General features: G+C 42.0%; 3 protein-coding genes across 5 annotated transcripts; 2 read left to right on the top strand and 1 right to left on the bottom strand.

Moving 5' to 3' along the window:
• Positions 1-14,953: 14,953 nt before the first annotated feature.
• Positions 14,954-17,058, top strand: tmem125b (transmembrane protein 125b). The gene has a single exon (XM_089008562.1). It carries the CDS (start codon positions 15,638-15,640, stop codon positions 16,319-16,321), a length of 684 nt encoding a protein of 227 aa, XP_088864688.1. The 5' UTR covers positions 14,954-15,637; the 3' UTR covers positions 16,322-17,058.
• A 356-nt stretch (positions 17,059-17,414) lies between these two features.
• Positions 17,415-21,739, top strand: LOC148891749 (leucine-rich repeat-containing protein 19-like). Of its 2 annotated transcripts, none has more exons than XM_089008290.1 (3): positions 17,415-17,548; positions 20,798-20,981; positions 21,136-21,739. In XM_089008290.1, the coding sequence occupies exons 2-3, from the start codon at positions 20,819-20,821 to the stop codon at positions 21,528-21,530; spliced, it is 558 nt and encodes a 185-aa protein (XP_088864416.1). In that variant the 5' UTR covers positions 17,415-17,548; positions 20,798-20,818; the 3' UTR covers positions 21,531-21,739. The 2 variants fall into 2 exon arrangements, with proteins under 2 accessions (XP_088864416.1, XP_088864417.1); XM_089008291.1 differs by having other exon boundaries at positions 17,431-17,548; positions 20,810-20,981.
• Positions 21,740-24,160: 2,421 nt separating this feature from the next.
• Positions 24,161-25,702, bottom strand: shisal2a (shisa like 2A). Of its 2 annotated transcripts, none has more exons than XM_089009115.1 (3): positions 25,499-25,702; positions 24,881-25,017; positions 24,161-24,798 (listed from the first exon to the last, which is right to left on the bottom strand). In XM_089009115.1, the coding sequence occupies exons 1-3, from the start codon at positions 25,675-25,677 to the stop codon at positions 24,617-24,619; spliced, it is 498 nt and encodes a 165-aa protein (XP_088865241.1). In that variant the 5' UTR covers positions 25,678-25,702; the 3' UTR covers positions 24,161-24,616. The 2 variants fall into 2 exon arrangements, with proteins under 2 accessions (XP_088865241.1, XP_088865240.1); XM_089009114.1 differs by having other exon boundaries at positions 24,161-24,801.
• Between the last annotated feature and the right edge of the window lie 790 nt (positions 25,703-26,492).

A 26,492-nucleotide genomic window follows, 5' to 3' on the forward strand; every position in this document is an offset into this window, starting at 1 on the left:
ATGGACAAATATCAATATCATATAGTATATAGTATATAGTATATAGTTAGTATAGTATATAGTATATTCTTATTACACAGACGTCAACTATATAGTGTACACACAGACACATATGGTAAATTGCTTCTCTTAGCCAATGGGATGACGAGATGATGCTCGGTAGTAGCCAATGGCGAAGCAACTACAAGTACGTTGCGTTCAGGAAAGTCGGAGAGCTATAAAATACCCGGGAGTGTGTTGTTTTTATTTTAATATGTACTTTGTTTGTTTTTATTTATTTTTCTAGCTATCAATGTAGTTATTTATTTTCATAGATTTTCATATATTTTTGGTATGTATGTATTTTCATTTATTTTCTATTTATTTATTTATTTATTTATTTAACTATACGTTATTTATTTATACAGTTATTTATTTATTTATTTATTTATTTATTTATTTATTTATTTATTCATTTATTTACTCATCAATTTATTTATTCGTGTATTTTTTGTGTTTGGGAGCCTTTTACTGAGTGAGTTGCTTGTTCTGTAGCCACAATGGTGATAAATGATAAATACAGAGGGTTGTGTCAGGAAGGGCATGCGACGTAAAAGCTTGGCTGATTCGCTGTGGCGACCCCTTGAAGGGAAAAGCCCAAAAGAAAAGAAGAAGTGTGTCTTGAATTTTTTTTCGTTGTTAGAAGCAATATTTTTCCGTTGAGTAACTTGAAAATTCATGTTTTTTTTCATGTTTTTGTTTTCATGCAACAACTGGACCAAATAAAATTGAGTAAATTCAACAAGAACTTTTTCACTATGCATACATTGGAGAGAGGATGGAGAAATGGGAAAACAAGAGCTTCTAACAGTTTTTTTACAAGTGAATTTAGACCTTAATTCATGACACAACTTAAAGGACAACCGACGTCACTTTTTTGTTTTTTAACTGACATCAGAAAAACGTTTGATAGCATCTAAAATACCCAAAACACGCAGTATGATATTTTTAGTCAAATGCAAAACACCAATAAAAATGACTTAAAGTGTCCAAAATGGCCCAAAAAATTGAGCTGCGAATTGGGCATTTTCAGAAAGTCCCGCCCCTAGTTCGAAAAAAGAAAGCATATTCTCCGAATCTGAAGCCATTGTTTTGATTCTCCAGCAATGCACGACGTCATGGCGTGACGTCACGAACCGGGGGCGGGACTTTCTGAAAATGCCCAATTCGCGGCTCAATTTTTTGCAGATTTTGGACACTTTAAGTCATTTTTATTGGTGCTTTGCATTTGACTAAAAGTATCATACTGTGTGTTTTGGGTGTTTTAGATGCTATAAAACGTTTTTCTGATGTCAGTTAGGAAACAAAAAAGTGATGCCGGTTGTCCTTTAAGTATGACCTAATTGTACAAATAGGGAGCAAGAATTGGCCTCGGTTTTTGTTCATGGAAGATGTACAAGAGTGCTTTTCCAGTTCATGGTACTGCTCAAAACCATATTCCCCGTGCTTCACCTTCACATAATTTGCATATAAATGAGAAACATTACATTATTGCTGAGGGTATGTATTAATAAAAGAGTTGTTGAACAGGGTGAGGTATCGCACAGGAGTCATGAGCTGAATAATCAGATAAAGCAAAGCAGGCCTTTTTCTTGCTCTTATTTTTCTTCCGCAATTCAAAATCATATTGGCCAGCAGTCTTCTAGGAACTTTCATCGTGATTTTATAAATTCTCCAAAACCAGAGCACAAAAGAGCCACAGGGAAACAAAATTGCTTGACCTTCTGATCCTCTCTTATCCTCTCACAATGCTCTGCCGCGCTTTGAAATTGAATTCGGCCAGCTCAGCAGGTGTGCCATGGACAAGTCAAGCGCGACAGCATTGCTTTCAAGCTGCTTGGACAGGTTGTGCTTCATAATGTTGCAATTCTAGAACAAATGTATATCCTCACCTGTAGTTAGTTGTCCCAATAATTGATTCTTGATTTCCGTTGAAAGGCAAGGGCAGAGTTATGTGGTCACTAACTGGCCACCCTTTTTGTAAAAATACTAATCTTCCTCCAATTTTGTTTTATTATTCTGATATTCTGATGTTTTAATTATTCTGAAAACAACAAAGCAAATCCAATGTGAAAAAAACAGACCAGCAATCTAAATTAATACTTTTGACAAGTCTGAACAGTCATTGATTATCATACATTCTACAGCAGGGGTGTCAAAATCCGGTCCTCGGGGACCGCCAACCTACATGTTTTCCAAGTCTCCCTGTTGCAACGCACCTGATTCAAGGCAACAGGCTCAATGGAATCACCTGATTCTCATGATCAGATCATCCCTTGAATCAGGTGCATTGCAATTGGGAGACTTGGAAAACATGGACGGCACCCTTCGAGGACTGTTCTAGTCATGGTTTCAGGAAATAAAATGCACACACACACACACACACACACACACACACACACACACACACACACACACACACACACACACACACACACACACACACACACACACACATTAATCATGGAAGAGATGATGACCAATTCAAAGCTTCACTATCAAGCTCTATTCATTCATGGACTTTTTTTATTGATGTAATTATTTTCAAGATGGGCCCTTTTTTATATTTATGGAAGGACATTATGCTTGAACTATGGTTTAAACTTTGCATAGTTGTTCCTGAGAGGAACCACTTACCTTCCATACTTATTTGCCATGTTTTTTATGATCATATAGAGCAGGGGTGTCAAAGTAATTTTTTGCCGCGGGCCACATTGTAGTTATGGTTTCCTCTCGAGGGCCTTTATGAATTTGGGGAACCCATTAGAATGTTTAAATCCCTGCAAATATTACATATAGAGCACACAGCAAATTAATGAATAACTCGTTTTCAAATCTGAAGTCAAGAATAATGACTTTTATTGTGGCTCAGATTTTAGCAATCATCATGGAATTTAACAAGTTTGATTTGCTTTCGCAGGCCGAAAAAAATGATGTGGCGGGCCGGATTTGGCCCACGGGCCTTGACTTTGACACCTGTGATATAGAGCAACATGTTCATCTGGAGACAAATTCCTTGTGTGTTCTACACACTTGGCCAATAAGGATGATTCTGATTCTAATTCTGAGATTCAGAATCATTAAACACTGGACGTGATGTTATTCTGTCCATTTGTGCCAATGGATGGTCCTCACATGAGATTAGCCTTGACGTTGAGAGTGGTGTGGGAGCTGTGCCTCAGGGATGGGAGGTTGTGAATTAGGGACACATCGTCAGTCGTGTGCCAAATAATCATTGGGTGTTTCGGCCTTTTAATCACTAGACACCCTCATCGATGGTGGCCAGCGACAGCTTGATCACGCCCGCGCTTGTGTCCCATGCCCAATCAGATGTTGAGAAGCTGGTGGGGGTGAGGGGTGTTGTGTCTTAGGTTGCTGTTCTATGAGCCCAACAAGGGTCCTTCCTCTTCATCCAGATCCACTGGCTGCTTCTTTCTGCGGCTTCAGAGACTGATCTAACTGTGTGCCGCAGAGCCTGTCCGTGGATACCCAGGTCTTTTAGCAGCCTGATGGTGGAGGAAGCCACAAACTCTCTGCATCCAACTTCAATTGGATATACCTTAGCTTTCCATCCCCGCTGTTGCGCATCCACTGCGAGTTCTGTGTAGTGCAGCTTCTTGCGCTCATAGGCCTCTTCAATCAAGAGTTTTCCCACGGGACTGTGATGTAGACATCCTTGAGTGAAGGGGACCAGAGCACCAAGTCTGGTCTGAGGGTGGTGGCTGCAATCTCCGCTGGGAAAACCAATTGCTGGCCAACGTCAACCCGCATCTCCCAATCGCGGGCCCTGGATAGCTGTCCAACTTCTGGTTTGGTAGGAGGATGGTTGGGCTTTTTCTGTCCCTCTCGGATGAAAATCAATGGTGCTGTGCTGGACATGGTGGCTCTCATTGGCAAGGAGTTGATGGTATTCCTCTTGCTCTCAAGGACAACTGCCAAACTCTTCAGGACCTGGTTGTGCCTCCAGGTGTAGCGGCCTTGTGTGAGGCTGGTCTTACAACCGGTCAGGATGTGTTTGAGAGTTCCTGGAGTTGGACAGAAGTCACAGGTTGGATCTTCGCCATACCATTGGTGGAGGTTTTTTGGAGATGGGAGCACATCATTGATAGCTCTAATGATGAAGCTGATGTTGCTTGCCTCCATTTCCCAGAGATCTCTCCAGCTGAGCTTTCTCTTCTCCAGGCCTTCCCACCTCATCCATTGTCCCTGCTTGGCAAGAGAGACAGCCTGTGCAGTTCTTTCAGCTTCCTCTTGGCGGTGCACCTCTGCCATCACCATTTTCCTTCTTTCCGATGTTGAAGCCTTACGCCAAGAAGGTTTGTTGGTAAGGCCAAACCCCCCTCATCCTAGCTGAACGTGTCCCACAATGTCACTGTGCCTTAGGGCTGCTGTGGCCTGCTGCACTGCAATGGATGGCATCCATTTCCATCCAGTTGATAGGGGGGGTGCAGCTTGACTGATCTTCCGGTCTCTGGAGTCTGTGAGGGTCATCTGAAGTCTCACTTTAGCGCACTTGTACTCTTCGGTGAGGCTTGTGATTGGAAGCTTAAGGAGCCCTTTGCCATAAAGGCCGATGTTGGACAGACAGCGTGGATATTATATTATATTATATTATATTATATTATATTATATTATATTATATTATATTATATTATATTATATTATATTATATTATTTATTTATTTTACTTGTGTCACATATTTTCATTCTCACAAGCATCTCTCCTCCGGTCCAGTTTTGATTCTCTTATCATCTTGCTGGCCCCCTCAAATATTGAATACAGGACTGTATATCAAGTCGTGTCAACTTCCAATCACCCCTCGGTATGCAAATGAGCCAGTATCAAGTTTCGAATCGCAGTTTGCGGCATTAAACTCCACCTTGTACTTTGCGGAAAGCTTCTTGAACAGAATGAAATCAAATGAAGGCTTTGTTTGTTTGCATTCATCGTGTTTTTCAGCCAGTTGGACCCTGTTACATGTTTTAGTCGGACTGTGACGAATTGCGTTGGGGTTTCCTGCGCGCATCTCTGCTGTCCTCTGCAGGTTGTAATTGAAAGGTACACTGCTGCATTTTGAAATCTAATGTTGGAGCTCTCAAGCAAAAACTGGACATTATTCTGTGCGTCGAAATCTATGTCCCGTCTGTCTTTTTGTTCAAATCCATATTGGATGTATGTCAGACAGAATACGTTCTGTTTGGTGGTATAAAAGCAAACGTATCGAACAGCACCGTACTCTACGAGAATATACGTCATTGCAAATGTCACATCCTTGACATAATTTTCCACTAACCAGTAGTAAGGTGTTTAATCAAGAAAAAAATCAATTAGAACAACACAACCTCTGGCTTCGATCCTTTGCTGGCATTCTTTTTTCGAACCCTCGTCTCCCATATACCAATATATATATATATATATATATATATATATATATATATATATATATATATATATATATATATATATATATATATATATATATATATATATATATATATACAGTAAAGTCTCGTTATATCGATAGTACCGCTTATTACGATACTATTTTCATTTCCCTTGCACATTTCTAGTCTTTTTATGTATAATTAGTACCGTTTAGTACGATACCCGGTTATTACGATAATCCGGTTATTACGGTGCTCCTTTTCATCCCCCACCGGCCATTTTTGTTGTTTATATCGATATATACGTCGCGCCATTGGTCAACTTGGTCACGTGTCTTGTTACGTGAGCCGCCATCGGTCGCGCCATTGGTCGACTTGGTCACATGAGCCGCCATCGGTCGCGCTATTGGTCAACTTGGCCGTGTGACTTTGTCACGTGACACGCCATCGGTCGCACCATTGGTCAACTTGGTCACGTGTCTTGGTTACGTGTCACGCCATCAGTCGCGCCATTGGTCGACTTGGTCAGGTGACTTGGTTACGTGCCCAGCACCCGTGTAGCAGAACCATTTTCATTTTCAGACGCTAGCTCGTGTGTAGCAGACGAGATTGAAGTGTTTGTGTTAAAAGGTAAAAATGGGAAGCCGAAGAAGATTGATGACGTTTTTAAATTGTATACATAATACAGTAAGATGTAAGCGTTGCAGTTTCCCTGTTGTGTTATGTACATGCCCACTGTACTGTATATGAATGCAATCGTTTTTTGCAACAATGTTTCTTGTTTTGTCTGCTAAAGCGCAATGATTTTGAAAATTATTAACATTCCATACTGTGTATTAAAGGACAGCCGATGTCACTTTTTATTCAAATGCAAATAAAAATGACTTCACGCCAAGACGTCTTGCATTGCTTGTGAATCCAAACAATGGCTTCAGATTCGGATAATATGCTTTCTTGTTACACATCCAGTTATGAATATGTTTCAAATACACTGTAGTTCTGAAGATTAAAGCATACATGTTTACAATCATTAAAGAATTATATGTGCCATTTTGAGGCAACATTGGGGGAACATCTCTCACCCAAAAAAAAAGGGAGCTAATGGCCAGCTCCGTTTCTTATATGGCACTTGGCTGCCCTCTTTTGGCAGCTTTTGTTTAATGCAGTTCGGCGCAGGATCGGATATATCGATAGTCCCGGTTATATCGATATTTTTTGGACTCCCTTGAATATCGATATAACGAGACTTTACTGTATATATATACAGTAAAGTCTCGTTATATCGATAGTCCCGGTTATATCGACACTATTTGTATGCACGCACGGAGAAAATTACATGCAAACAGGGTCGGATATATCGATAGTCCCGGTTATATCGATATTTTTTCGGACTCCCTTGAATATCGATATAACGAGACTTTACTGCCAATATATATATATATATATATATATATATATATATATATACATACGAATCCCACTTGGGGCAGAGAAAATGAGCACAAAACATCATCCAGTGTGGGTCCTTGGGCAAGACCCTTCACGCTAATGCCTACCTCATACAATGATGAGAGGCAATAAATGGAATGACATGCCGGCTCAGACGTCGCCTGGCCAAATAAGGTCTGCGTCGGGTGCTGGGGAACCAGAGCACCTTGATGAAAAATGGGCTACTAGAACAAAGCGGAGATGGACGAGATGCGATAACATGGCTCTGTTGGAATGCTACTACTCAAGAAACCCTAGTCAGAGGGGTTACATGCGGAGAATGGGGGATGAATGGTTACTTCGAAACCCACAGTCACGGTTGACCACGAAACAACTAGTAGCTCAGTGTTCCAATATCCACAAACGGCAATTGCTATCACAACTTGAGATTGATGAGGTACAATACAAATTCCGAGGTGAAGGGCCCCAGGCTGCCATATCAGAGGAAGAGGTTCAACCAGAGATTGGGAGGCAAGCCCCAATGAATGATGAGATTGGGAAGCCAGCCCCAATGAATGAAATGCTGAGCGAAGCAGCAACTGACCTGAGAGATAAGAACATGGCAAGAATGAAAACTGGGCAACTAAGAGACCGATTACAACAGCTATGTGAAGTACCACCTGAAAGTCTCATGGAACTATCACGGAAACCAATGAGCTGATATACGCCTCAGCATCAGTGATCCGAGAGATGCTTGGCTACAAGAGCAATCATGAGATCCACGAGATCCATTACCCACCATGGAAAAGACGGTTGGAGGCTAAGATCAAGGCGGCTCGGACACATCACATCAATTGACGGAGACCCAGAGAGGTGTGAATAAAAGGCCAATACCCAAGAGGTACATGCAGATAACCATAGCGCCATAACCAGGTGGCTGGCATAGTCTACCGAAACATCTGTGCGGAGTATGGACTGGAAACCCCAAGGTCAAAATGGGAAACACCTCCCAAGATAGTAGAGAATGACCGAGCAAAGATCCTGTGGGACTTCCAGATACAGACTGACAAGATGGTATATATATATATATATATATATGTGTGTGTGTGTGTGTGTGTGTGTGTGTGTGTGTGTGTGTGTGTGTGTGTGTGTGTGTGTGTGTGTGTGTGTGTGTGTGTGTGTGTGTGTTTTGTGTTTTCTTTTGACACTTTGTGTTGTCATGCGTCGTGTGGAACGGATACGGATTGCTTTTCAGAATTTATTTATGGCCACAACATTAATCAAGGAGGAGACTGTGTTGAGTGGTTGCGCCTTTTCGGCAGCACGAACGTGCCAGCATCGTTTTTGAATGGTGCTTTTTGGGAGGACTGTCTATGCCATTTCAATGTAATCGGTAGACTGCTCTGGGGCTTTTGTGCTTTTTTGCGCCCGTAATAGGCAGCATTTTCATAGCCCCGCTTTGTTTAGCGAAAAGGTCAGTGCTGTTGGACAGTCTGCGGCTGGATGGATGCATGGCTAGAGGAGCCCGCGATAAGAGGAAAGGAGCGTCTGCGCAAAGCGCCGATGGGTATGTGGAACTGTTGCAGCTTGGAATTCAAGCGGATTTACATGGAACGTGAGATGTGAAACAATCTCTTTTGTGAATGGATGCTAGATCATAGGGTTTGCTTTCAACCTTTAGCTTGTAGCAGACGTGCACATTTCACCATGACGTATCTGATCCACTGATAATGTTGCCACAAGCGGGCACAAGCCAGTGTCTTATTGTGCCGGTCCCAAGCCCGGATAAATACAGAGGGTTGTGTCAGGAAGGGCATCCGACGTAAATTTTTTTGCCAAAACAATTATGCGAATCAAACCTCTGAATCCCATACTGGATCGGTCGAGGCCCGGTTTAACAACGGCCACCATTGGTACTGTTGACCTTCAGGGTGCCAGTGAAAAATGGACTACTGTTGGTCGAAGAAGAAGAGGAGGGAGGTGTGCCCGGAGGAAAAGAGAGAAATGGAACGCCAAGAGTATAGAACTAAGAGTAGGAACTTTGAATGCAGGAACAATGACAGGTAAAGGTAGAGAGCTGGTTGACATGATGCAGAGAAGGAAGGTAGACATACTGTGTGTCCAGGAGACCAGGTGGAAAGGGAGTAAGGCTAGAAGCTTAGGGTCAGGGTTTAACATCATGGTGAAGACAGAAAGAGAAATGAGTTGAGTTATCTTAAAAGAGGAGTTTGTTAGGAATGTCTTAGAAGTAAAAAGAGTATCAGATAGAATGATGAGTCTGAAGCTAGAAATAGAAGGCGTGATGTTCAATGTTGTTTGTGGGTATGCCCCACAAGTAGGATGTGAGCTGGCGGAGAAGGAGACATTTTGGTTGGACTTTGATGAAGTCATACAGAACATCCCGAGAAGTGAGAGGGTTGTAATTGGTGGAGACTTCAATGGACATGTTGGCGCAGGAAACAAAGATGATGAGGAGGTGATGGGCAGGTTTGGACTGCAGATGAGGAACGCCGAAGGACAGATGGTGGTTGACTTTGCTAAGAGAATGGAAATGGCTATTGTGAATACTTTCTTTCAGAAGAGACAGGAATATCGGGTGACCTACAAGAGTGGAGGCAGAAGTACACAGGTAGACTACATTTTGTGTCAACGACGCCATCTAAAGGAAATCAGTAACTGCAAAGTAGTGGTTGGTGAGAGTGTAGCCAGACAGCATAGGTTGGTGGTGTGTAGGATAACGCTGGCAGTGAGGAAGATCAAAAACCCAAAGGCTGAAGTGAGGACAAAATGGTGGATGTTGAAAAAGGAAGAGTGTTGCATGACATTTAGAAAGGAGGTAAGACAAGCACTGGGTGGGCAAGAGGTCCTTCCAGATGACTGGCAAACTACAGCGAACATAATCAGAGACACAGGTCGGATAGTACTCGGTGTATCGAGTGGAAGAAAGGTAGATAAGGACACTTGGTGGTGGAATTGGGAGGTGCAGGAGTGTATACAGAGAAAGAGGTTAGCAAAGAAGAAGTGGGACACTGAGAGGACGGACGAGGGTAGACAGCAGTACAAGGAGATGCAGCGCACGGTTAAAGTAAAGGTGGCAAAGGCCAAACAAGAGGCATATGATGACTTGTATGCTCGGCTGGAAAGCAAGGAAGGTGAGACTGATCTTTACAGGCTGGCGAGTCAGAGAGACAAAGATGGTAAGGACCTGCAGCAGGTTCGGGTGATTAAGGACGGAGATGGCAATGTATTAACAGGGGCCAGTAGTGTGATGGCAAGATAGAAAGAGTACTTTGAAGAATTGATGAATGAGGAAAATGAGAAGGAACAAAGAGTAGAAGACGTGACTGTTGTGGACCAAGACGTAGCAAACATTAGCAAGGATGAAGTGAGGAGGGCGCTGAAGAGGATGAAGGGGGGGAAAGTCACTCGGGCCTGATGATTTACTAATCGAGGTATGGAAGTGTCTTGGAGAGGTGGCGTGGTGTTCCTGACTGGGTTATTCAACAAGATCTCAGATGGTGAACAGATGCCTGAAGAATGGAGACGAAGTGTACTCGTGCCCATTTTTAAGAACAAAGGAGATGTGCAGAGTTGTACTAACTACAGAGGAATAAAGTTGATGAGCCATACAATGAAACTCTGGGAAAGAGTAGTTGAAGCGAGACTAAGAGCAGAAGTGAACATTTGTGAGCAGCAGTATGGCTTCATGCTTAAAAAGAGTACGACAGATGCAGTGTTTGCTTTAAGAATGCTGATAGAGAAGTACAGAGAAGGTCAGAAGGAATTGCATTGTGTCTTTGTAGATCTGGAGAAAGCGTATGACAGGGTGCCCAGAGAAGAGCTGTGGCATTGCATGAGGAAGTCTGGAGTGACGGAAAAGCATGTCAGAGTGGTGCAAGACATGTATCATGACTGTGAGACAGTTGTGAGATGTGCTGTCGGTGTGACTGAGGATTTCAAGGTGGAGGTGGGAATCCACCAGGGGTCAGCTCTGAACCCCTTCTTGTTTGCTATGGTGATGGAAAGGTTGACAGACAATGTGAGACAAGAATCTCCTTGGACCATGATGTTTGCAGATGACATTGTGATCTGTAGCGAGAACGGGGAACAGGTGGCGGAGAAACTAGAGATGTGGAGATATGCCCTGGAAAGGAGAGGAATGAAGATCAGTCAAGCAAGAAGGAATATATGTGTGTGAATGAGAGGGATCCAAGTGCAAGAGTGATGCTACAGGGAGAAGAGATAAAGAAGGTGGAGGATTTTAAGTACTTGGGGTCAACTGTCCAGAGCAATGGAGAGTGTGGAAAAGAGGTGAAGAAGCATGTCCAGGCAGGCTGGAACGGCTGGAGAAAAATGTCAGGTGTGATGTGCGATAGAAGGGTTTCAGCTACGATGCAAGGAAAAGTGTTTCAAACCGTGGTGAAACCAGCCATGATGTTTGGACTGGAGACAGTGCCACTGAAGAAAAGACAGGAAGCAGAGCTGGAGGTAGCACAGCTGAAGATGTTGAGGTTTTCTTTGGGAGTGACCAGGTTGGATAGGATCAGGAATTAGTACATTAGAGGGACAACTCATATTAGAGGCTTTGGAGAGAAAGTCAGAGAGGCCAGACTGAGATGGTTTGGACGTGTCCAGAGGAGAGAGAGTGACTATATCGGGAGAAGGATGCTAAGCCTTGAACTGCCAGGCAGGAGACCGAGAGGAAGACCGAAGAGGAGGTTTATGGATGTGGTCAAAGAGGACATGAAGGTAGCTGGTGTGAGAGAAGAGGATGCACTAAACTGGGATAGATGGAGGACATTGATTCGCTGTGGCGACCCCTGAGGGGAAAAGCCGAAAGGAAAAGAAAAAGTCTCGGATCCACTGATGAAAAAGACACTTTGATCCTCTTCTCTTTCCTCTAGACCTGCTTCATACAACAAAGTGCGCAGAAAGTGCTTAAGATTGAATGACTGTGTCTTTGTGTTGTCATATTATTTTGGTCTTTTATTTTTGTTCTTTTGACTTCAAGATGGCGCCGCAAGAGTGGCTACCTTTCCAGCAGCTCCTGTAGTTTGTTTTTCTACTTCTCCCTTTCGTTTCCTCTTCCTTCTAGTTCTAGAATCTAGACTTTTCTCCTGTGAAATGTAAATTACTCCACTGCGAGACTAATAAAGGCGAATCCAATCCAATCCAAATTGTGGAATTATATTGGACAGTCACTGTATGTATTATTATGTTATTATGTAACAGAAATTCTTACGGTTCACTGTTCTTCTATTGAATGTTGATCATGCACAAATGGTTATTGTTGTTTTACGCACGCTAAGTTCAGAGGATTCTGTGCAAGGCAGAATACAATACAATACATATTGATTTATATAGTGCTTTAACAACAGCTGAAGCTTCAGAACATTGTCAACGCCCAGCCGCGTAGCCTTGCTGCTTTCAACTCTAGAATCACCAGGATATTTACCTTCAGCGGTTGCTGTCTGACTGTGAACCGACATGTTATGTTCAGTTATGGCCATCGTATCCGTAACTGCGACTTGCCACTCCATCCACGTAGCAGAACGCTGATTTGATTGTTTCGTTTTGCTACATTGTGTAATTATGCATTTAAAATTGAGCTACTGGATCTCCAAAACGAAATATTGTTCGCTCAGTCACTTATTTTGTACATCTCAATACAGTGTCATCCCAGGGAGAGAATGAACATTATTAGTGTAAATATCAAAATGGGTAAAAAAATGCATCCTATTTCCCTTATGACTTGGTGGAAACTGTCCGGAGGGAAAGCACCCTTTCATTTCCAACATAATTGAGTTTCTTGGATGAGTGTGAGATGACGGAACTTGAGATCCGATGACTTCAACCTCATCCGACTCATTTAGGATGGAACAAGATGGATGTGACGAGGCAGGATCTGTCACCTAAGAGCAGTTGCCTGTCTGTGATTCACCCCTCATGGTCGAGAGTGTCAATTCCATTTTTAGTTGAAGGCTTCATAGTCGTTATTCTGTCCTTTGGAGGCCGTGAAATGCGTGTGAAGGTTATAGAAATGTGCATAAATGTACATGGACACATTTGACCATGGGGGATAGTGACAGTGAAATCATACAGCAAAGGTGTCAAACTCAAGGCCCGGGGCCAGATCTGGCCCGTGGTATCATTTTATGTGGCCCGCAAAAGCAAACCAAAAATGTCGGGTAGTAAATAAGAGTCACACTGTAAGATTTTTTTAACCCCCTATTTACAGTAACTTAAACGAGAGGTGAATCAACTGTTACTTTTGATTTTATATTATTTCAGTCATAACAGCTGAGTGAAGGAAACAAAGTAAATCTGGCCCATGACAAAATAGACTTTGTCGCCCATGTCTTACAGCAAAGGTGTTAAACTCATTTGTTTTACCTGCAGACCACATTGTAGTTATGATTTTGTCTCGAGGGCCGTTATGAATTTGCGCCATTAGAATCCTCATATACAATACAGACTGCACAACAAATTGATGAACAACTAGTTTTCAAATCTGAAATCAAGAATAATGACTGTTATTGTGGTTTACATTAGAAATTTTGGTTCGAATTTTAGCAAGGATCATGGAACTTGACATACATGATTTGCTTTGCGGATATAATGATGACCAGATATGACCACTTGGCCTTGACTTTGACACCTGGGTCCTATCATAGGATTTTTCAATTGAAATGAATAGGGAAAGACTCAAAACCTCTTTAATTAAACATTTGTATGGATTAGCCTTTATTTGTCTTGCAGTGGAGAAATTACCTTTCACAGCAGCAAAGTAATGAAAGTAAGAGGAAAGGATATGAAGAAATAGAAAAACAAATACAGGAGCTGCCACTCTTGCTGCGCCATCTTGATAATAATAATAATAATAATAATAATAATAATAATAATAATAATAATAATAATAATAATAATAATAATAATAATAATAATAATCATAATAATAATAATAATAATAATAATGTGTCAACACAAAAGATAGAGATAGTCATTCAATCTTCACTGTGAAATGTAAATTTCTCCACTGTGAGACTAATAAAGGCATATCCAATCCAATCCAATCTTAAGCACTTTTTGCACCCTCTTTGTTGTATGAAGCAGTTCTATATGAAAGAGGACAGGATCAAATTGTCCTTTTCACCAGTGGCTCAGAGACATCATGGTGTAATGTGCACGTTGTTGAAAGCAAACACAAAGCTAAAGCATCCATTGATGAAAAGAGATTGTCTCAAATCTCCAGTCCCACGTAAATCCGCTTCAATTCCAAGCTGGGACATTTCCACATACGCATCGGCGCTCTGAAATATAAAGTAAATACAATACAATACGAGACGATACGATACAATACAATACAATACAATACAATACAATACAATACAATACATATTGATTTATATAGCGCTTTAACAACAGCTGAAGATGCAACAAACACACAACACACGGCGCAACAACAACACCCACGATAACAAACACAAACACACTCCTGAGTCTAGCCAGAAATATAGAATCTGATATGCATGAAAGGAAGACACCAGAAGACAAGTAGTGGAAAATGAGAAGCATTTTCCATTATTTGTCTTCAAGTTTTCCTACCATGAATATGGTTACTTTGACGTGAGCACCGTCCTGATGACAAGTGGCATTCACTCGATCCCAACCGCGCAGTCCCGCTGTGTGAGTGTGATGCCATTCTTCACAGATCACAAAATGGCATTATTGTGCCCTGCTGACATCATCCAGTACACACACACGCACGCACACACACACACACACACACACACACGCACACACACACACACACACACACACACACACACACACACACACACACACACACACACGCGCGCACACACACACACACACACACACACACACACACACACACGCACACACACACACACACACACACACACACACACACACACACACCGCAAGCCACCTTGGGCAACACAATCAGTGTGCTCATCAGCCTGCTCTTGTGTGGGCTCATTGTGCATCAAATCTTCAAAACTATGATCTAAGCCCTTATTTGTGACCTGTCTTTTTACCCGGACATTGTTTGCCAGGCACTGGGAGAAAGAACATGACTTGGAGGTCAGGGCGTTGGTCACCCGCCAAGAGCAGGACGGTCTCGGTGATGACGGAGGCTCTTGCCACAGAGTCATTGTAACCGTTTCTCTCATTGTTTTGTGTTCACTGCTGAAAGAACTAAAAATTCACCGAGCAGCTGTTTTGAGTTTCACCTGCTGGCCAATCGGGAAGAATTTACTGGAGATGTTGTGACAGACAGCAGCTGAAATGGTTCGTCTCGGGGATCATTTCCAATCAAGACTCTGACCAAATAGCGTAGAATGGAACGCAGATGGACGGACAGTGACACGTGAGCCTCATCTTGAAACGTGACTCACTAAATGGAGGTAAATAATTCTTCCTGGCAGATGTTGATGTTCAGGATCAAATTTGTTGTTCTACTTTTGATTCCTTCAGCAACATTTGTGCAATATTGCAATCTATTCGGGTTGGTCAAGCCGTTTCTTGACTTGCTTTGGTTGCATTGCCGCAAGAACTGAAAATTCATCAAACACCTATTTGGAGTTTTATCTGCCAACCAAATCAAAGCCCAATGATTCCTTGGTGTTGATTGAGGCTTACGATCGCATGACCAAACGAGCTTCTGGACACTCACAGGATGGGATGCGGAAATGTTCAACTGCTTTGGATTTCTTCCACGAACTGAACTCCGAGCCCTGGACGTGTGCCAGGCAAAGGCACGATGCCTGAAATGCAAGTCTTCTACGGGCCTCGTCACACTTTTCATCAGCCTCCAAGTCGCTACTTGGACCTACTCCAACGGCGATCCCTGGAAGACCAGATTGAGCTGTGGTGGTTCCAAGAGCCGCGTCAGTCCCTCGTCTGCTACTGTGCTTCGGTTGCGCTCATTATAGGTTTGGGCCTGGGCGGCGTCGGGTTCCTGTCGACCATCAGCAATGGCGAGTCCAGCGTGTGGCGTCTCGTGGTGGGAACCACGTTGTGCCTCATCTCGCTCGCAGTTCTCCTCAAGCAGCTTCTCAGCTCTGCTATCCAGGACATGAACTGCGTGCACAGTCGGCGACAAATCGACCAGCTGAAGAGCGGCGGACGGGCTGACCCGGCGCTCATCCTCGTTGTGGGTCTGGCAGTGATGCTGTGTGGGACAGTTTTACTGTGTTTGGACAAAGTCAGCAGCGGGGATGATGACAGCGGCGACATGTTGGTGTCCGGTTTGTTGCTGATGGCTGTCGGACTTGGCGTGACTCTGGCTGTGGTGGGATATGGTGTGCTGGTTCACCTGAATAGAAGAATGGAGCATACCAGAAGAGCTCTTGGCGCAAGGAGGCTAGGAAGTGAGTCTGCTCGTGTCTTTCGTGTCTCAGGAGGACAGATCAACCAGGACGGGAGGGAGACGAGCCTGATCTGAGATTGTCATGGCAACTATGTAGTGTCGAGTGGACCTTGCTATGGAAACACTGTTTTTTTTTTTCCTTCAGCTTGTTCTCACTTTGAAATAATTTTCCACGCTAAAAGACACATGTTCTCAAATTAAGAAACATCCATTGCTTTTTGTCGGCATAAAGGATTGGAGACTACTGACATTTTAATATCTTGATTTAAAACTAAGCTGAAAGTACTTCCTGTTTTGGTATTCAATTTGAATTTACACCTTTTCAAACTACTGCCATCCCTCGTTTTTCACGTTTAATGGGGATCAGGACCACCCGCAATAGATGAAAATCCACGAAGGAAAGTTATATAATAAAAACCCATGTGATAAAACAGAAGGGGGTCCTGGGTGGGGCTGAGAAACTGGACAGCCAATCCACATGGTTGTAAACCATGAGCCACGTGCTGTCATTGGGGAACGTCAGCACTGGGAAACAATCAATTTACAGCCATGTACAAAACCTCTGAGTCTTTCAGTATTTTTTTTATCTGAATGTTTTTTTCCCCTGAAAAAAAATCTACGTTACACTGAAACCGTGATAAGTGAACCACGAAGTAGGAGGGATGTCTGTACATCGATCACTTTTCGCGGAGGTTACTGATCCCCATGAATCACAAAAAAACGGGGAATTACGGTTGTGGCAAACTGTATGAACGTTTTTACATACTCCACATGAGTGCAGAATTTTTTTTGCCAAAATCGGGTAACACTCCCTGCACCACAACTTAGACCAATTTTCTGTCACCAAATGGTCAAGATGGCCAGAGATGTGTCATTGAAAACTCAAAATGCTCATCAACATGCCAAATTCCTAAACCTCGACCAGCCTTGGCATTAAAATGAACAAGTGTTTATTTTTAAGCTCAGCGCACATGCGCCCATCTACGAAAACAGATCCGATTGATTCTAGTTCAGTTTAAAACTGTGAAAAAGCAACGACATGTTAACAAATAGCAAAAGCCCTCCCCCCTCCCCCTCAAAAAATAAAATAAAAATAAATGTTATTCATTAACACTTCTGCTTTATGGGCACGGCTTAGAATGGTTGACATTATGGCATGTCCTGCAACCTTTGCCCACTAAGAGTTGTTCTAAGAGTTGTTCTTCCAGAAGGCGAAACGGGGGAAGAAGAAAAACAAGACTCTTAAAAACTAAAACAAGGAACTTTCAATATACACACGCAAAAAAACTATATCTCCACTTGGTAAGTCACCGTTATTTGGTTCTATTTGAATGTCATTTTATGTGTGTGTTTGCGGTTGATTTGGGTCAGCCAGATGTCTAAAATTTACCTGCAGGTCCCTTTTATCTTTGTTATATTTCACGTTTTACCAATCTAATTTTCACAAGCTAAGTTCTTGGTTTTAGTGTGTTGAAGTTTCACAGTTTAAAACAAATGTCATGAAGACGTGGTTTTTCACATTAAGAGGAACCTCCAAGGAAATAAGCACCAGCCTCTTTCTCCACAATTCCTGTGTGTTGCTGTTTACGAAAACGTTTATATTTAAAACTTTCAGGGACAGCTGTTGCTGCAGTGGACAGCCAATCATGTTTCCAGGTTACAGGTTATTATTTTTGATGCAGGAAAGGGTTTAAAGAAATTATCCCATTTAAGTCACTGGCTGAGTTCTTTTTGTGGCGTATAAATCCAAGTTACAATTAAGTATGATACTCCTCAAAAAGAAGAGAAAAAAAAGCCAAGTGATGAAAAGACATAAGGTGTAAAAAGCTGCTCATAAGGTTCTGCTGGCAGTGACTCGAAAAGGCAAAACCGTGAAGGGCATATTTGAGTGTAGGGTTAAAGGACAACCGACGTCTCCGGACAAGTTGTGTCCATAATGTGTAAAATGTCTTCAAATGACTTCTACTGAGCTTATTTTACAAATATTCCAACGCATATAGCTATATTTCACGTTTTAAGAATCACGCTGAATATTCAGGAAGTCTTGTTGCCAGAAGGCCAGAAGAGGGCGTCCAAGCGCCATATACGGAATTTATCAGCCTGTGGAAACGGAGGTGGCCACACGAGGTCGCCATTTTGTACCTCTTTTTTTGGGTGAGGGATTTTCCCCAATGTTGCCTCAAAATGGCACAAATAAATTCTTTAATCGATTGCAAACATGTATGCTTTCCTCTTCAGAACTATTTGAATCATATTCATAACTGGATGTGTAACAAGAAAGCATATTATCCGAATCTGAAGCCATTGTTTTGATTCACTAGCAATGCAAGACGTCTTGGCGTGACGTCACGAACTGGGGGCGGTACGTTCTGACAATGCCCAATTTGCAGCTCAATTTTTTTGCAGATTTCGGACACTTTAAGTCATTTTTATTGGTGTTTTGCATTTGACTAAAAATATCATACTGCATGTTTTGGGTATTTTAGATGCTATTAAACGTTTTTCTGGTGTCAGTTAAAAAACAAAAAAGTTGTCCTTTAAGGTAGTATAATGAGATCCCTTCAAATAGGGGTGGTAAACATCTCAGATGGGTGGGCAGAAAGGTTCATCGTTTCATCATTCAAGTAGACGAATCCATCCTGTAGATCAGAGGTCTCAAACTCGCGGCCCCGGAAGAATATTTTGTGGCCCGCCTTGATATGAAAGATTAATGTTAGTGTGGCCCGCATGATTGATATGAATGAAACTTGTGTGTGGCGCTGAACAAGTAGGCAAGAAAAGCCATGTTTAGGACAGTTCATGTTTAATATTTTCTTTATGTGAAGCAAGTTAAAGGTTAAAGAACTGTGAATACAGACATGTGAAACTTTATTAAAATAATTAGTTTTCCTGTGGGTTTTTTTCAGTCGTCTGTATCTGCCTTCTGATCATTATAATTATTTTATTTATTTATAACTGGTTAATTTATTTGTATTCATTTTTTCCATTTATTCATTTAATTCGTTTTTTTGTGTGTTAAAAATAAAGATTTTGAGAACATTGGAATATTTTATCTGTGATTTTTTTTTGTGGAAATCCTGATGCGGCCCAGCATCACCCAGACTCGGGTCAATTGAGTTTGAGACCCCTGCTGTAGATCATAATCACATGACAACTTATCCTATTAACTCATTCACTGCCAGATGTGCAAAAATGTCTTCACTCCAGTAGCAGGGTTTTTGTCACTCAAATTGCAGGACCCACAGAATATTGAGTTTTAGGACTACATAAACATCCAATGCGGTGTAAGAAACCTTAGACCCAATTCTTTCATCAGAAAAAAAGAGTTACTTTCTAAATTATATGGGTCTGGAGTCATATGGGCTTGAAATGAGGGTGGGCGTCCAGACAAATTTGGGAATGGCGCTCTACATCCTATTTTCAATTGCCGAATAAATTCAGGAATGGCAGTGAATGAGTTAAAAATGCTGATGAGGTGATACCGGGGGGAGTGGGTGTAATAGGCCAATCGTTAGTCAGGAATGTAGGAACAATCAGTGGGGCCACAGGGGGGGGTCCCGCCCCCCCCCCCCCAACCTGAGAGTAGGGACCTATCATAGCTGTGTCCGGCGCCACCAGGTCTGGACATTAGGGATATATAAATGGGGCCGATACGACCAGTCAGACTTTAGTTCGCTGACGAAGCCTCTTGGATAGGAGGCGAAACGTCCGAAACCTTCACTTTTGTACAGATGACGGCTGAAGAAACCTTCTCATCGATGGACCACTCCTGTACGACTGAGAGCTTACACAGACGTAATGAGTTAAAAAGTTATTATGTGATATTGACATTGGACTTGACAATGAAGCAATGTCCTTCTATTAAAAACAATCTAAAATCAGACACAGTACCAGCATTTTTTCTCTCTCATGGGACGAAAGGGGAATTCCACCGATGCATAGATATTGTTTCTAAATACATTTTAGATTAGTAAATAAAATTCTGGAGGGGTTGAACTGAGGATGAAAAGATTTCTGTTGAGGTTACGTCCCCCATTTGAGCCGGTATAAAGCCATCGGTCGTGATAAATCAATTTCTTATTCTTGGCTGTCAGAGTTTCTCACTCTACAGCACAGGTATCAAAATCAAGGCCCAGGGGCCAAATCTGGCCCACCACATCATTTTATTCGGCCCGCGAAATCAAATCAAAGTTCTGAAATACCATGATGCTTGCTAAAGTCTGAATCCAAATTTCAAATTGTCCCATGTAAACCACAATAACAGTCATTATTTTTTAGTTTAAGTTTGAAAACTAGTTATTCATTCATTTGTTGTGCTCTCTGTGTGCAATATGTGGAGGAGATGAAACATTGTAATGGCATCCTCAAATTCATAATGCCTCCGGGAGGAAACCGTAACTATACAATGTGGCTCGTGGCAAAAAAATAGTTTGACATCCTTGCTGTACAACATTTCATGAAAGATGTGAGAGCAATTATGAAAGAGGAAAGGCACGTTTATTATCCTGTCAAAATAAAATTTAAAAAAAATCTATTTTTTGGTCTGATTAGGTTTCTTCGCAGGCTGGAGAAATGTTCCAGTGGCTTTGTAACATCATTGCGGTCCTCTCCTTTTTTGAAACACTGATCAGAATAGCACATTGCGGGACCGTATACAAAGCTGAGGGTCTCTCTCAAAGACACCTTCTGATGGAGGACGCTCATCCCGCCAACAGTAATGCCTCTGACACTCGAGGTGAGTGTTTTTACAAGATTTTTACGAGACATGTTCCAGAACTTTGAGCTCCAGCAGCACATTTACATGAATCCTGTTTACAACAGTCATGCAGTTCTCCACACGTTTATTGTTTTACCTGATGCGCTTTCTTTCTCTCCCATTAACTTCTCAGGTCTCACCAATGAAGACAACACACCAAATTTGACGCATTGGTATCTGGCCGCTGGACTGGGCACGGCCATTGGTACCTCGCTTGTCATCGTCATGGCAGTGAAATTGCGGTTCTTTCATCGTTTCCTAGCCAGCTATAGGCACTCTTTGCTCCAGGAAGCTGATGGCGTCAGCCAATACGGCCAAGAAGAGGTGTCATTCCCAAACTGTGTGTCGGGTCGAGTAGGAGCGGTGAGGGGGACCCTGGGCACATTGGAGGATGATGACGATGGCTTCATTGAAGATAACTACATTCAAACCGGAGAGAAAGAACGGGCTGAGAGAGAAGGAGAAGAGGACGGGGAGGAGTATGCAATCGAGGACAGTGATGATGATCTACAGTTCACAATAGGGTGAGACTGTAGATGAGTACAGTGGCTGCTTTAATGCCCTTTTTTTAAAAAAATCACTTGACAGTCTCATAAGCACCCAACACCCTTTCGATAAATATGATTGTGTGTCTGTATCTATGTACTGTTTTTTAAAATATATGTCACTCAAAAAAGTGAGGGGAAAATCTAATATGCACTGTTGTTCAAAAGGCAATAAAAATTTGTCCCAGTTTGGTTATGGAGTGGTTGATGCACCAAGAAAGAACTTGCGGAATTGTAAAAATCCATGATTCCATTTTCTTCGACAGAGAGCATATTACAAATTACCCATAGAAATGCCACCACATAATAGAGAAGCTTCCAGGTAACATTTTATTTGTTTTTGTACTGGCAACAGCTTGACTGTTGACAAATCTTGTTTTTGTTGGGGGATCTTCAAAATGGTGAAATGGAATATTTGGGAAATGTGAATGAATACGGGGAAAAAAGCTGTGAACACGCAACAGCTTTGTGAATGTAAATATAAAGGTGCAAAACGGTTCTGCATCTAATGAACCGATGCAGAGTGATGGGAGGACTGGGCATGATCCAAAGAATAGGTGTCAAATATACAGCCGGCGGGCCGGAGTCAGCCCGCAAGGAGGTTTGATCAGGCCCGCAGGATAATTTAAAAGTGGACAGAATGCACGTACGACATGGAATTCATATTTTTTTAACGAGGTGCAATTCAAGGAATGTCCACATCATGTGTCAAACTATGTTTGATGGCATGACGGTGTGTCACTTTCGGTTTAAAATTTCCCATTGGTGTTGACATCTTAATTGGTTTATTTCAAATACATTACCCCCGCTGTACAAATGCAAATATCACAATCAATCATAAAATCCTTGTGGAATGCACATGAATCAGCGAATGAAGGTAGCAAAGTGTCTTTGGTTTGGAGAAATTCAATCCAGAATCCATTCAGAATGATGCTCGATGAGCAAATATATAAGATGGGGGGGGGGGTGCATGCGTGTCCTTGTCTGTCTATTCATCTGTTTGCCATCAACATTGCTGTCTTTTAATATCCCCACGGCAATCTAATAGAATCCAATACACAAACGGCATTGAATAAAAAAGAAAGCCTTTACAAAGGTAACAGGAAACGATCACATTTGATTGTCCCGGACATCTGTAAATTGCCCATGATGCAGGCACAGCATGTACAACACATGCGCCAGGAAAGTCATTTGTGCATTTCCCATGGAAACACGGATGGCTACAACCAAAACACAATCACGGCGTAAACTGGGCATAAGAAACATACTGGCACGGTTACTTCCCGTGAGTCCAAGATGGGGCCATATTGGTGAAAAGAGAAATAAGGACAGGGTTTCCACTAATTAATTACAATAACCTTGAGTGTCACAGTGAGCTAATCATTTCAGGAAAGTAAAGAAATGCTGAAAAATAGGAGAGCCTTGAGTTGTTGCAAGTCACTGATTTGATGCCTTGTGAATTGACACAAAAAAATCTCAGGAAACAAGATTTTATGCTAACTAACATACAGGTTTCAATTCAGTTGTCTCAAACTCATCTTTGTAGAGGGACACATTGTAGTTAGTTTCCCTGAGTGGGCCAATATGACCACAAATTTTGTAAAATAGTACAACTTTGAGATCACCGCCACATATTATTTATTCAGTGCACAACAAATTAATGGATAACTAGTTTTGAAATCCTAAATCAAGAATCATGGTGACAGTGCCACTGAAGAAAAGACAGGAAGCAGAGCTGGAGGTAGCAGAGCTGAAGATGTTGAGGTTTTCTTTGGGAGTGACCAGGTTGGATAGGATCAAGAATGAGTACATTAGAGGGACAACTCATATTAGAGGCTTTGGAGAGAAAGTCGGAGAGGCCAGACTGAGATGGTTTGGACATGTCCAGAGGAGATAGAGTGACTATATCGGGAGACGGATGCTGAGCCTTGAACTGCCAGGCAGGAGACCGAGAGGAAGACCGAAGAGGTTTATGGATGTGGTCAAAGAGGACATGAATGTAGCTGGTGTGAGAGAAGAGGATGCGCAAAACCGGGATAGATGGAGGACATTGATTTGCTGTGGCAACCCCTGAAGGGAAAAGCCGAAAGGAAAATAAGAAGTCAAGAATCATGGTGAGTTCAGCCATTGTTCACGTAATTGTCAAAAGTGCGTAATGAGAACGTGCTTGCAATATCTCTATCTAATGACGGATTACGTGTGACAAATTAAAATTTTGGTTCAGACTTTAGCGAGCATCATGGAGAAGTTGACATACTTGATTTACTCTCTGACATTTCGGGCCTTCATACCTGTGGGTTACATGAATTGGCTAATACTATAGTACATAATACAGTATAGTAAGTCTAATTCTAATCAGAGTTGGCTTTATGTCTCATTTGGCTAGACTGCAGCATGTTGTTAGAATAATAATAATAATAATAATAATAATAATAATAATAATAATAATAATAATAATAATAATAATAATAATAATAATAATAATAATGGTGATGATAAGGATGAAGAAAAAGAATAAGAAAAAGAAAAGAGTAAGAATAACAATAATAATGATATAATTAATAACAATAAATGTTGTTATTATTAATAGTAATAATAATAACTATTATTATTATTATTATTATTATTATTATTATTATTATTATTATTATTATTATTAAAACCTGTTGTGATCTACAAAATTTGGCACATTTCGAATCAGTGCAAAAAAATACTCTGGGAAAGCTAACTTGCATGAGTGATTTTTTTAATGCAAAAATGTGTCACCTTTTTGGTCTTCTTTATTTGTAAAGACTTGATATTGCGTCAACTTTAATTTTCTTTGACTTGTTTGACTTGAGATGCCTTGACTTGGCTAAGAATAACAGACTCGGGAGTTGCTTGCGCAACTGGAGAAAGGTCCAGATAAAATTTATAAATCCAAACCGGTTGAGCATCACTGGTCTGGCAGCCCTTGACATGGCTCCCACAAGACTGTACCTCTTGAGCTGTCTGCAAAACTAACAACTGAATAAAGTCCTCCTTATTGTTCCTTTCGTCCTTGTGTCAGACCATTCTACAAAACTTGCATTATGAGGGACTCTCCACTCTTACGCCCGTCGCAGTCGCTGGGAAACACCTCTGGAACAAACGCTCGGGATCTTGGGGCTGGTTATCAGCGTGCAACTTCCTGCTCATGAAGTGCTTTCGGAATCCTTGCGGACCGGAGGCGCACACCACTCCGGTGAGGCTGGATCCCTCCTGGGGATCACCTGCTGTAAACCACAAAGGCTTAAGGAGAGGAAAAAAACATGTTTCTTTAAACATGAATGAGGATGCTGGACACGAACTGACCTCGTGCTCTTAAAGGAATGTTATTGTCACGCCGGCTTGGTTTGGTGGTGATAAAGAGGTAACAAAGCACACATACTGTAATGAGGAAGGCGAGAAGGACCACCGCTGCAAAAGACAGGCCAACAAGAGCCCAAATACTGAGAGGAGAGGAAAGGATGTGTGATAGCAAGGAAAACACAGTACATTGGTCCACAGTGCGACAATACAATTACCGTATTTTCCAGTGTATAAGGTGCACCCCCAATGAATGGTGTATTTTCAAACCTTTTCCATATCCAGTATAAGGCGCAGGGTCATCTTTTCAAGAAAATTAAGGCTTTTGGGTGCGCCTTGTGAACCGGAAAATTCGGTACTTGAAATATGCCAGCTAATACAACAGCTAGCGTGGGCGTGGGCCGGGGTGAGGGGCATGACAAATTTGAATCATGTTTTAACAATTAATTTGTCATTTAATAATGTCACTTTTTACTTATATTACACGACTTTTAAAGAGAGTAACACCGAGAATGATTCGTTGTCTGTATCATAAATTTAATGGCATAAAAAACGACGAATTCAGACGTCAGTCTAAAAACTTGCATTGCGGATAAAAACAGAATACAACTTTCCAAGACTTACCTCAGCCACCACATGTAAGCATAGTCGTGTGGGTAAAAGCTGTTAGCGTCGTCACAACAGTACTTCAAGTCATTAAATCCACAACAGAAACGGGCGGCGACGTTAACCGCTTTGGGGCAGGAGAAAGCGGCAACAAGGACGTCGTCCGAACTGAGGTAGCCGCTGCACTCGGCGCTCATAATGAGACGCGGGAGCAAACGAGCTCCACTTGCGCGTTCCACAGGTGGACTTTCTGGGGGGGATACAAGATGAAATGTTCACTTTTCGAGACCAATGGCATGGGGGCGGGGGGATCTCGTGCTCCCTCTCTTTCGCTCGCTCCCTTACTCTGACTCCCTCATCCGATACGTACAAGGGTGGTCGTTGGTCTACGACGGAGTGGTTTTGACGCTGAAAGGGACCGTCGATTTCCTAAAATAATGGCAGTTAAAATGTTAGCAATAAAATTCCCTCTTTTGAAATAATCAGTCGTCATTTCGTTTTTTAAGATTGGTTACGACGTCCGGCTCGCAGATGCCAAGCTCCAGGTTTTTATTCCAGTACGCCCGCTACCCCTGTGAAGATAAACTAATTAGAAAATCGATGGATAGACTGCTTGTTGCACATCTCAGCCCGACTGCATCGGAGGAAGAAGACGAGCATTTTAATGTTTCCTGACTTGCTTTGTCACGTTCTGGGGAATCAACTCCCATCCTGGGGTATGTGAGTGTAACGGAGTTGTGCGCTTAGATTATTAAATTATGAAGGAAGTGACGCAACGGCGCACAGTGTGGCACTATGTCCCGCCCATAGTTTCCAGAACAATCTCGAGGAGATTCAGGGTGAGTCGCAATTTTCTGTTGGTCTTGATTAACGCGCATTTTCATGACAATATCTTATTTTGTTTCCCCTTTTGTACTGTCTAGTGTTATCTAATTAGTTCCCTTATTCATTTCGAGTCCAGATTACTTTTTGTGTCATTATTTACTTCACGTTTTGTCGAGTAGAACTTTGG

Source organism: Hippocampus bargibanti, linkage group LG11 (assembly GCF_051943395.1).
Source record: "Hippocampus bargibanti isolate YZ-2025 linkage group LG11, ASM5194339v1, whole genome shotgun sequence".
NCBI classification, from domain to species: Eukaryota; Metazoa; Chordata; class Actinopteri; order Syngnathiformes; family Syngnathidae; genus Hippocampus; species Hippocampus bargibanti.